Below are 12,791 nucleotides of genomic sequence, written 5' to 3'. Positions count from 1 at the left end.
GGTAATTCCAACTCATAAGCTCGAGATCCAACTCGCTTAGAGATGCGATAAGGCCCGATGTAACGAGGGCTCAACTTACCCTTCCTGCCGAACCGCATAACCGCTTTGAATGGCGAGATTTTAACAAAAACCATATCTTCCTCAGCGAACTCGAGCTCTCTACGCCGCTGATCGGCATAGCTCTTCTGCCTACTCTGAGCTGCCTTTAACCTCTCTCTGATCAAGGTTACTTTCTCAGAAGTTTCTTCCACCAATTTCGGCCCAAGCAACTGCCTCTCACCAACTTCAACCCAACACAATGGTGATCTGCAAGCACGACCATAAAGAGCCTCGAAGGGAGCCATCTGAATACTCTGCTGATAGCTGTTATTATATGCAAATTCGACTAGGGGCAAGTGTCGCTCCCAGTCTCCCCCAAAATCGAGAATACGGGCTCTCAATAGGTCCTCCACAATCTGGTTAACCCTCTCGGTCTGACCATCCGTCTGAGGATGATAGGCAGTACTAAAATTTAGCTTCAATCCCAAAGCCTCTTGCAACCCACACCAAAACCCAGAAGTGAACCTGGTGTCCCTCTCTGATACTATAGAAGCGGGTACTCCATGCAATCTGATAATTTGTGCCACATACACCTCAGCCAACTTGTTCAAAGTCCAAGTCTTTTTCATGGCAATAAAATGTGCAGACTTGGTGAGACGATTAACAATCACCCAGATGCTATCACAACCGTTCTTGGTTTTGGGCAAACCCATGATGAAGTCCATAGAAATGCTATCCCACTTCCACATGGGTATCTCCAAAGGTTCTAGAGTGCCTCCAGGTTTCTGATGCTCAATCTTTATTTTCTGACAAGACAAGCATTTCGAAACATAGCTAGCCACTTCTCTTTTCATTCCGCTCCACGAGAAGTTTCTTTTCAAATCATGATACATCTTGGTGCTACCCGGGTGAATGGTATAGCGAGACTTATGGGCCTCATCCAAGATACTCCTTCTGAGATCTTCTTTAGCTGGCACACATATCCTGCCTTTAAAGTACAAGTAACCGTCTGCCCCAATTGAAAAGTCTGGTCTGGAATCTACCTCTCTCTTCACCCTGACCAACTCTGCATCATCTGCTTGAGCCGCCTTCGAAAATTTGTTAGCGGCCTTCGCCCTTCCATTAAGGCGAGTATCGTTAACCTTGGTACTAGGACCTTGGTTAACGATACTGCTTTTATAGTATCGTTAACTATAAAAGCGGGCACAAGGTCTGGGATTGCGAACCTCCATCTGTTCTCTGCTTTTTCAGTGGAGGTCCCTGGTTCTTGCTAGCAATTGATTGAGATCTAGCTGCTTGTACTGATTTCTCGCAGTCTTCCGCCACTTCGGCCTTCTCACAGGCCTCTGCCAAGGTACTAGTACCAAGGTTAACGATACTCGCCTTAATGGAAGGGCGAAGACCGCTAACAAATTTCCGAAGGCGGCTCAAGCAGATGATGCAGAGTTGGTCAGGGTGAAGAGAGAGGTAGATTCCAGACCAGACTTTTCAATTGGGGCAGACGGTTACTTGTACTTTAAAGGCAGGATATGTGTGCCAGCTAAAGAAGATCTCAGAAGGAGTATCTTGGATGAGGCCCATAAGTCTCGCTATACCATTCACCCGGGTAGCACCAAGATGTATCATGATTTGAAAAGAAACTTCTCGTGGAGCGGAATGAAAAGAGAAGTGGCTAGCTATGTTTCGAAATGCTTGTCTTGTCAGAAAATAAAGATTGAGCATCAGAAACCTGGAGGCACTCTAGAACCTTGGAGATACCCATGTGGAAGTGGGATAGCATTTCTATGGACTTCATCATGGGTTTGCCCAAAACCAAGAACGGTTGTGATAGCATCTGGGTGATTGTTAATCGTCTCACCAAGTCTGCACATTTTATTGCCATGAAAAAGACTTGGACTTTGAACAAGTTGGCTGAGGTGTATGTGGCACAAATTATCAGATTGCATGGAGTACCCGCTTCTATAGTATCAGAGAGGGACACCAGGTTCACTTCTGGGTTTTGGTGTGGGTTGCAAGAGGCTTTGGGATTGAAGCTAAATTTTAGTACTGCCTATCATCCTCAGACGGATGGTCAGACCGAGAGGGTTAACCAGATTGTGGAGGACCTATTGAGAGCCCGTATTCTCGATTTTGGGGGAGACTGGGAGCGACACTTGCCCCTAGTCGAATTTGCATATAATAACAGCTATCAGCAGAGTATTCAGATGGCTCCCTTCGAGGCTCTTTATGGTCGTGCTTGCAGATCACCATTGTGTTGGGTTGAAGTTGGTGAGAGGCAGTTGCTTGGGCCGAAATTGGTGGAAGAAACTTCTGAGAAAGTAACCTTGATCAGAGAGAGGTTAAAGGCAGCTCAGAGTAGGCAGAAGAGCTATGCCGATCAGCGGCGTAGAGAGCTCGAGTTCGCTGAGGAAGATATGGTTTTTGTTAAAATCTCGCCATTCAAAGCGGTTATGCAGCTCGGCAGGAAGGGTAAGTTGAGCCCTCGTTACATCGGGCCTTATCGCATCTCTAAGCGAGTTGGATCTCGAGCTTATGAGTTGGAATTACCTCCAAACCTTGAACGGATGCATAACGTATTTCATGTATCCATGCTCTGTCTATATCATCCCGACTCTTCTCATGTGCTAGAGGAGGACGAGGTGGAGCTTCAGGGTGATTGGTCCTTTTCGGAAGGGCCTGTGCGCATTCTGGAGCGCAAGGAAAGAGTTTTGCGGAACAAGTCGATTCCCCTTTGTCAGAGTACTTTGGCGTCACCATGGCGTCGAGGAGGCTACTTGGGAGCGAGAATCCGATATCCAGAAAAATTTTCCAGAGTTATTTGGAGGTACGCCTTTAGTTATGTAGTGATACCGTTTATGTTTGAAATCATTGCGAGGTAGTACCATATCAAGATTTGTTGTGTAACCTTTGATGTAGTTACCCTTATCAAAGAATTGAGAGAGGAATTTCAGGGACGAAATTCTTTTAAGGGGGGTAGAATGTAACGACTACCCTCGTTCATCTATAAAGTTATTTTTAAAAAAAAATTTCCAGAGTTATTTGGAGGTACGCCTTTAGTTATTTAGTGATACCGTTTATGTTTGAAATCATTGCTAGGTAGTACCATATCAAGATTTGTTGTGTAACCCTTGATGTAACTACCCTTATCTAAGAATTGAGAGAGGAATTTCGGGGACGAAATTCTTTTAAGGGGGGTAGAATGTAACGACTACCCTTGTTCATCTATAAAGTTATTTAAAAAAAAAAAACTGTAAATTCTAGACCATTGAATCAAAATTTAGGGTCGAGATTATCGATCTGCCTTGGATCGATTCTCGAGAGTGATTGTTTCGTCCTTCCTTGATTATCTTGGATCAAACGATTTGAGAATCAAGGGCCCTAATTTAATTCAATAAATACATGAAATGGCTAGTAATTATAGGATTTTCCTTGGAAATTATTTTACATGGAAAAACAACTTAAAAGTGGAGAATAAATAGCAAGTGGGGAGTCACACGTTTTCCCTCTTGTGGGAAAACGTGTGCACTTTCCTTAAGGAGTGTGGGCTCACTTGAAGATCCTTTTTAAAATCCAATGTTTTAGTATGTCTTGCTGTTAAATTGATCTAACATTCAAAAGCCATTCAATATGCATAATTAGGGTAAGTGATTAGGGTCATATGATGGCTAAGTTAAGAAGGTTAGTAAGGTTGAAAAGGAAAAACAGTTGGAAATTTTGGGGAGGGAAATCACGATCTCTAAAATTGAGAGAAGAGTGGGCAAAACTCAAGATTTCTATGTGGAACGTATATTTTGTGGGACCACCTATCCTTGCTTTGAAACCTAAAAATCCCACCAAATTAGCTACACTACCTTATTGTTAAGATCAGAAACAAAAAAAAGGGGGGGAAAGAATACAGTAAGAGAGGAAGAAAGAGAGAGGCTCGGGCACAACATCCTTGTTCTTGGCCGGGAACCCATCTTGCTACTTCGTCTTCGCCATTCACCACAGCCGAGAGGTATGCTGATTTTGAGTTTACTTGAAATTACTTGATCAATAACTACCCTCAATTCCATGACAACTTCTTCATCAAACCTTTTTGGAAGCCATGGAATTGCATCCCCAACCTTGTATACAATGGAGCCCTCTTTGTTTATTTCTTTAAAACCCATTCCATTTCCAAGATTTCTTCCATGCCCAATCTCACGTTCCAACACCTGCAAAACCCACACCTATGTTAAAAGAAAAAAATAGGGATGCTGTAAACAAAGGAAGCAAGATACAAAAAGGAAAAATAAAAATAAATAAAGTAATCTATACATACTTATACACCTAGTTTTACCCTTGAGACACCCCTTTTTGTTATTCGTCTTTTCTAAAGGCATGCGTCAGAGGCTGTTCCAGCATTGTTATAATTTATTCCCACTAAGGAAACACATATGAGGAATTCTAAATTTCCAAAAATTATTATAAGAAACTTTAACAGTTAGAAGTCTATTTGAGAAGTAAACTGTAAATAGGATATTTTCCCTATAGCTACTCATAAGGGATAGCAGCATTTGAGTACGTAGTAGTGATTGGATTAGTTCCTAAATAGAAAACTTTAATAGTTAGATATTTGAACAATTAAAGTTTTTCCCAAAGGTTGTAATGCACGGTTTTATCAGTTCCTAATAGATCCTACAAAATGATTTTCTTTTATAATTTTCAATCTATCAGTTCTATGCTATTAACCCTCTTAGTACAATTTTGTGTACGGTTAGTATCTCATCAGTGATGCATATAGTATTTTTTAAATAATTGATCTACATGCCTTGCTTCTAATCTACAAAATCAAAACAGTAGGTAAAACCCAAAACAAAATTTCAACAAAGAAAGACGATTGTACTGTGGACTAAAGAGTTTCCAAATAAATCATATTTTGAGTGTATCATCTAATTTTGTGAGTACCCCAATGATTTTTTTACCAAGTAGTTATACTCAGTAAGATAAGATTAAATGACTTCCGTACAGATTTCCACATAAATGTGTTCGTACACACACATTATTTTATTTCGTCAGATTCCAAAGAGATGCTCTCATATATTCCACGTTCTTGGTACTAAAGATCAAATAAATTTTATGAGAAAATCTTCTTGAACAATAAAATTCACCTATTAGCATATACACTTAAGGTTCTAAAGTAATGGTAAGGTCTAATTCACCTTAATCAAAATTTTAAGCTTATGACAAACTTAGCGTATGATTCTTTGCTTTCAGGCCTACTACTTCCTTCTCCCACTTAAAGGGGCCCATTTTAATCTCTCACACATCTCCAGGTTTAAAAAGGCAGGTGATAGTTAGACCTTGCTTTGTAATGGTTTCCAATATAGCTTGTCATATGCAATGTAGTTCTATTTATAAAATTTTGTCTTATTGATACCTGCTTAGCTTAATTATACTTGCTTACCTGGAATGAAATGAAATGAAAAATAAATTGTTCTAAAGCTTATGCGAAACAATGCAGGAAAGAAGACAAAGGTAATGTACTTTAAAATCCCTAATTGCATATCATTCATGGGGGAGAGTGAAGGGGAAATTAAGGGTGTGGTGGTATCATCATGGGACCTAACGTCCAAAGGCCAACGCGAGAAGCGTGTACAGCCTTTCGTTGGCAAACCATCCAAAGGGATATTATCCCCGAAACGGCTCGGCATTAAATGCGAGACCGAAATCTGAGTCCATAACGCCACTACCCTTGGACAGGCTACGGGTAGTCGTGCGGCAAGGACACCGGCAAAAAGGAGAAAGTCAGAAAAGAACTGACAGCAAGGTAAACTGGGAAAAAGCCGGATGTACCTGGGGAATGTGCTGTCTCAATTTATATAATCGTTGCATACATAGTATAAACTTGAATCATTGTCACTCATTTTTATTATATTGCCATGGATAGTGTAATTCATTTTCAGTCGTTATTATTGTTTTTAGATATTGCTAAGGATTTGGATTATATTGTATGCACTTTTTATATTGTCTCTCTTACTCTGCTCGGTCTCTGGAGGACCCTGCTCTAACGTTGTTTTCTCCACCACAGGGGTTGAAGCGTTAGATGGCGGAGCGTTTGCAAACGAAGAAACCATGTGATAAGGGATCGTATGATCGGAGAATTCGCTTCATGGATTATTGCGCTATGACGTCTTGCGTCATTTTCTATTTTTTATTTTGTCGGGACTTTCTTTAGTTTGAACTTTAGTGATTAAAACTTTACTTTTCATTTGGAGTATGAGTATTGAAAGAACCTCTTGTTATGGTAGACTTATTTAATTTGGAATAAGATTTTTGTCGTGGTTGTTGATTATCTTAGAAGAAAAAAAAAAATATATATATATATATATATATATATATATATTTCCATGAGTTTTGCGTTGTTCTTTTGCTCGTAGCGACTTGACGGAATCGGGTCGTTACATCATCTCACATATCTACTTCCCTCCACAATCGAAAACCATATCCCATCTAGTGCCGATTTTCAAGGCTCTAACCAGCAAATTCACCTGTAATCACTAGAACCAGCGTCTGCATCATAGCCCACATCCATGACTTAAACGTTTGCTTTCTATCCATATTATACACGTGTAGTCCTTTTCCTTCTATCCAAGGTTTGTAATGTCGGTTTTTACATGCATGTCGGTGCCATGGAAATGAAAAAATGCTGCTTTTGGTGAAAAAATTTAGTACAGATCTTGTAAAATCAAAAAAATTTGAGAAAACATATCTAAATGATGAAAGTTTAGGGAATACTAGAATAAGCACAAAACACTTCAACCTCCAAATAACCAATACATCCCTCCATAATGATTTAACAACATCGAAGCCCGAGTGACATTCGTTGATAGGAAGGGTCATTCTAAGAATACAATAGTATGAATTATGCTACTTAAACAATCCCATCCATTCTATTTTCTATCAGTTTCAAGAAATCTTATTATTTTCAAATATTTTTAATACAAGATTTTCTTACAAAATAAATAAAACAATTAATTTTTAAACTGAAAAATCTCCATCAATCAGTAGATCGAGCAAAAATAATTCATAAAAAATTAGAATCAAGAATGCATATATGATAAGTTTTATCAAAAATATAGTTTTTTCTATTTTTTAAACTTTCCTAAAAATAATTAATTTTAAAAATAAAAAATTACTGTGTCAATCAGTTGATTGGGCAAAGAACAAACTCACATACAAAAATTACAACCTAAAATGCATACATGATATATGATAAGCTTTTTCAAAATATAATTTTTCATATATATATATATATATATATATATATATATATATATATATATATATATAGAGAGAGAGAGAGAGAGAGAGAGAGAGAGAGAGGAAAGTGCTCCTGAGCTCGAGCTCAAAAACACATGTGGCCCCACATTGTTTGGGGCATCCAAAGCATTCATTTGGAAGGCCCTTCCATGGATAGGGTGTGTACCAAAAATCAGATCAATAGGATCATCCTAACCCTTCGATTTGTGGAGGCAAATATCGACGGGATAAGCCTTCACAAATCTGTCCATTTTTGCCTCCACCAATCAAAGGGTTAGGATGATCCTATGGAGTTGATTTTTTGGGCACACCCTATCTATGTGAGGGCCCATCAAATGGATGCTTTGGATCACCTAAACAGTGTGGCCCCCACTGTGTTTTAACCCCACGGAGTAGAAAAGTTATCTACTCCAGGGAGCAGGAACTCTTCTCTCATATATATAGAGGAGTTCTTACACCCTAGTGTAGATAAGTTATCTTCACCCTAGTCTTGAAATACAGTGGGGGGCACATTGTTTGGGTGATCCAAAGCATTCATTTGATGGGCCCTCACATAGATAGGGTGTGCCCAAAAAATCAGCTCCATAGGATCATCCTAACCCTTCGAACTATGCAGACGAAAAATGGACAAATTAGTGAAGGTGTATACACGTCCATTTTTACCTCCACAAATCATAGGGTTGAGATGAATCTATGGAGCTGATTTTTTGGGCACACCCTATCTATGTGAGGGGCCATCAAATGAATGCTTTGGATCACCCAAACAATGTGGCCTCCACTGTATTTTAAGCCTAGAGTGTAGATAACTTATCTACACTAGGATGTAGGAAGTCTTCTCTCTCTCTCTCTCTCTCTCTCTCTCTCTCTCTCTCTCTCTCTCTCTCTCTCTCTCTCTCTCTCACACACACACACACACACACACACATATATATATATATGATGCACAGATTGAAATTTTATGCACAAATCCATGTACAAATACATCAAATCAACAATTAGGCGAAACATTTGCATCGTAATTAAAGAAACTTCAAAAAAATTGTCAATAGAAGCTTTTTTACGGACTTAGTTGAGATTTAAATACGTTAATCGGAATCTAGACGTGTTCATAGTGTTTCATTTGACATGAATGAAACAACACCGAGATGCAAACATGATTGAAATTTTGGCCAAAATTTTGTAACGATTTCACTTCCAGAGATTAATATTATAATGGCCATGGAAATGCAAACATGTTGGCCGAAATCAACATTTTTTGGCCAACATTTGATACCATGCTACTACCTTGAAGTCCGAGGAACACCTTGGTTCTCTGCCTACTACCTTGAAAGCCTGACCAACCCCCTCAGCCTTGACTGACACAATCAAACTGTTCTTATCCTATGGTTTGCAATTGAACGCTTGACTAAACAATTGATCCAGTTAACATGGTCCTGTCATATTTAGCGCAAGAAAAAACATGTCAATGCTTGCCAAGTCAGTATGACCTCTATATCATCTTAAATATCAACTTCACTTGCACCAATCGAAAACCAACTTCCATCTATTGCCATTTTCACTGACTCAGACCCACAAAATTCCCTTGTGATCTATTTCACAAATATCTACGATATTTTCAAAATATTGCGTTTTTATCACGACATCTTGATAAAATGACAAAATCCAGAAATACTCCCGTGATTTTAAAAATATAGCGATATTTCCATTTTTATCATAAAAGATTGCGATAATATCCTGGTATTTTTACGATATTTTTATTTTATATTTTTTCTTAAATTTTATATATTTATATATTTTAAAATAATTTGTTCTATCATTTTTTCCTAATATAAACCTGAAAATTATAAAAATAATAATAATATATCCTGAGATTTTCCCTTGCCGAGAAATTCCCGACAGCGATATTTCTGACACAGCCTGTAACCACTACAACCCTAGGTTAGCCAAAGTGAACACAGTGTCCGCTGTTCCATGTCCATGACTTCTCCAAAATTGACTTTACTTTCTAGCCATATTTCGCACGTGTATCGTTAACACTGCACAATCAGACCCAAACTGCTCATGCTCCAGTTGCAACCGCAGGATACCAGGGCAGAGAGTTTATACCTCATCATGTAATCCCCGGCTCTTGAACTAATTAAGATGGCTTCTGTTCTAATTGCAGCACGAATAGAACCTTTACTGACATTTTTTACATTTTACAAGAGAATTTATCCCCCATTTCCTTCTTTACAAATCTCACGATCGAGTAATCTACCATCACACTTATCAGACACATCTAATTAAAGTTAATCTGTTTGCATTTGGAACAGAACCAGTCACCTATCCTATCTACATTGCAACTGCATCTCAGAAACCTAGATATTTCTCCCTGATCTCATGTGCTCCCCACTCCATTCTTGATTTCTTCATGATGTCAGAAAGGAACTATTTGGGACCCAAGGTGTTGAGAAATAGTTTGTTGGCTGATTATCAGACTCATTTTTTCCCCTTTATGTGATGCGAGAATTTCTAAGATCCTCTCCAAACCATTTGCTTTCTGTCATGGAAACAATGTCCCATGTTGATTTGAAACAGTATTTGTTAATTTTTGAAACCCCAAATTTATTGAAGTCAATTTCCACCAGTTTATTTCGATTCGATGTGTGGTGTTTAACCCCAAATCGACACCAATATCTTGTCCTAACTCCTAACCCATATTCCATTCATAAACAGGATTTTATTTTTATTTTTTTGAAAATTGACATATATATTCATAATAACAAGATTTACAAAGATTGGGGACAAGTAGTCCCACCCCATTACATACATCATGAACAGCCAGAGGAGTACCCTCCAACGGCCAAAATACAACAAAAAGAAGAAAAAAATCATCAGGAACAACCTAAAAACTTTAGTTGGTAACCCATGCTGCACCTCCAGAATGAAACACACAATCTTAGACAGGATTCTTGAGAAAATATACAAGAATGTCTTGATATATTCAAGGAATAAAAATGAAGTTAAACTTGTCTGGAAACTGACATGTAAGAAATGAGGAAGCATTCATACGTATTATAAATTTTGTAAGATTGTGGAACATACTTGCATCAGCCATATAGCATCCTTGTCACCTTTAGACATCGCCTTAAAAACAGAAGCACCAAGCGATGAGATGTATGTTGGGTCATTTGTTGGTGGAGAGTTTTCATTAAATGTGTCACTACATTAACAACGGTGACATATGAATTCAAAATCCAGTTAAAGAATAATGATATAAACAACCCCAAAGATTACAGAGAACCAAAATATGTGCTTGAAACTGAGATGGTTTTTCTCATTCAGATGTTCGGAGAGATATTAGGTGCCATTTGCATCAGTCAATAATGCAACAGGAAACATTGTGCATGTATAAACCCTAGTCTACAGGGACTAGGCATCAGATATCATGGATGATTCGAATTTAAAAATACAAAAAACTTTGTACAAGTACAAACCCTAGTGTCTCCACATGGCTATGACTTGCCCCATGGGACCCTACGATCCTTGTGTCTCCACATGTTGGGCCACCTTGGGCTGGCTCTCGTAATTGATACATTAGGGTCTTTACTCTTTAGTGGCTTGTGCATTGAACCGGTGAGGGAACCACCAATAAACTTGTTGGCCCCAAATTATTTTGTGGACTAGGTAATTGTTTTTTATTTTCTTTACAAAAAGATTCCCTTCGGGGGCCTTTTCCCTAGTAATTGGTAACATTTATTTCAATTTACCATTCAAAAAAATTATTTCAATTTAAAAAAGGGATCTGCATATTTGAGAAGTGAATCCAAACTCATAAGCCTATTTTTTAATGCAAACAGTAGTCCCATTTTTACAAAATATTAAGATGTGAAATTAGAAATTTTGTTAGATATAGTTGTTCTTATATGCATATCAAAATAATTGGATCACCATTAAAAAAAATCAAAATAATTGAATAATTAAAAGGGGATATGGCACATATTTTTTTACTTGATTTGCATGTTTAGTTCTGTAATAAATCTGTTTTATCAAGACATTGATGGAGGCCTTCTATGAATCAAAAGAAGTAGATTTTCTTTGATGTAAAATAATTCAAAATCTTTGAGTTTATTTTTTTCTAAAATTTTAGCAATTCATAAAAGTAAATAACTAATAGAGTAGGTTTATGTGTCATTTATCATTTTTGAAATTCTGTTTTTCTTGCAACGGGCATCGTAAACACCTTTTCTCAAAATATATTCTTTCAAAAGAAAAAAAAGTACATTTTTTTAATTAACCTAATGAAAGATGACTTTCTTGCCAAAATCTATGAATTCTTTATTAGCATCCAAAGTGTCCCAATCCCATAGATTCTAAAAACCCATCTACCCATCATCATACAAAATTCCATGATTTTGTCGTTTAGAACCAAAAATAGAATGCTTCATAAACCACACATGGATCCATTGTAGTTGTAAACCAGCATAAAAATTGATCTCTTGTTGTCTCTTTACGCTTTCTTTTATTATGAACAGGACGTTTTCTGCCTTCTTGGGAATTGTACGAATACAAATCTTGGCAATATCCTAGGCATGATTGTCTCTTTGAAGGAAAACAATCCCTACAATCATTCACCCATGACAGTTGAAAATCATGATCGTACTGTTCTTAAAAATATCCATCTGTCAATACTATTTTCACGTTTCCCACATTTGGGCAACAGGCAACCTAAATCCATTGCTAGAATGCACAGGGTCTCCATAGCCCACTTCATATCTGTGCCCATTTGCGACTATCTAAAGTTTGGTCATGCATTGGCATAGGATAATAAATTAAAAGGCCAAAGTCTCTCTCTCTCTCTCTCTCTCTCTCTCTCTCTCTCTCTCTCTCTCTCTCTCTCTCTCTCTCTCTCTCTCTCTTCCTTATTTTATGAGCAAATTGAATGTGAGGATGCTTCTGGATCACAAAGGCTGTGCATAAATGAAATAGGACGATTCCTATGGACAATATAACCATACATAGAATCAATTAAAAATATATGTAAGCATACATAGAAATGACTATAGCCTACATTCCAATTTGTAACATGTGCAAGGAAATATACAGAAAACAGAAATTTGTACACATTCTCGATTAAGTAAGATGAGACCTAACAAAGTTTAAATGGCATGAGAAGTTACCAGTTATATATGTCAGTTACATCTCCATATTCTGCAATAAAGATGCACAGGAGTAGAAAATGAGGAAGTAGATAAACACCAAGTAAATGAAAACATAAAAAGAATAACAGATAGGTGCTTCCAATCTGAAACCTGGAAGTTATAATATAAACATCCCACACACAACTTCTCAATAATATATTATCTTGAAATTATGAAAAAAATCCACTGATATATTTTTTATAAGAAGGCTAATTATAAACTGTATTCATTAAGATCAAGTTATTATGTATGACTAACTTGTATATTCTTAAAGAATATTGTAATATA

At 37.4% G+C, this 12,791-nt stretch overlaps 1 protein-coding gene across 3 annotated transcripts in view; it reads right to left on the bottom strand.

Moving 5' to 3' along the window:
* The window catches only part of CYL1 (alpha-N-acetylglucosaminidase family / NAGLU family), a 74,718-nt gene that overhangs the window by 36,632 nt on the left and 25,295 nt on the right, over positions 1-12,791 (bottom strand). For all 3 annotated transcript variants that reach the window (XM_077385588.1, XM_077385587.1, XM_077385586.1), the window contains exons 9-10: positions 12,483-12,513; positions 10,408-10,525 (exon numbers count right to left, since the gene is read on the bottom strand). In XM_077385588.1, the coding sequence (XP_077241703.1) occupies positions 10,408-10,525; positions 12,483-12,513 (149 nt within the window). The remainder of the gene's footprint in view (positions 1-10,407; positions 10,526-12,482; positions 12,514-12,791) is intronic.

Source organism: Tasmannia lanceolata, unplaced genomic scaffold (genome assembly GCF_043159265.1).
Source record: "Tasmannia lanceolata isolate RefF3 unplaced genomic scaffold, GAP_Taslan_0.1 ptg000007l, whole genome shotgun sequence".
In the NCBI taxonomy this organism is placed as follows: Eukaryota; Viridiplantae; Streptophyta; class Magnoliopsida; order Canellales; family Winteraceae; genus Tasmannia; species Tasmannia lanceolata.
Note: the sequence above shows the minus strand (reverse complement) of the source record. Positions and strands in the feature narration are given on the sequence as shown.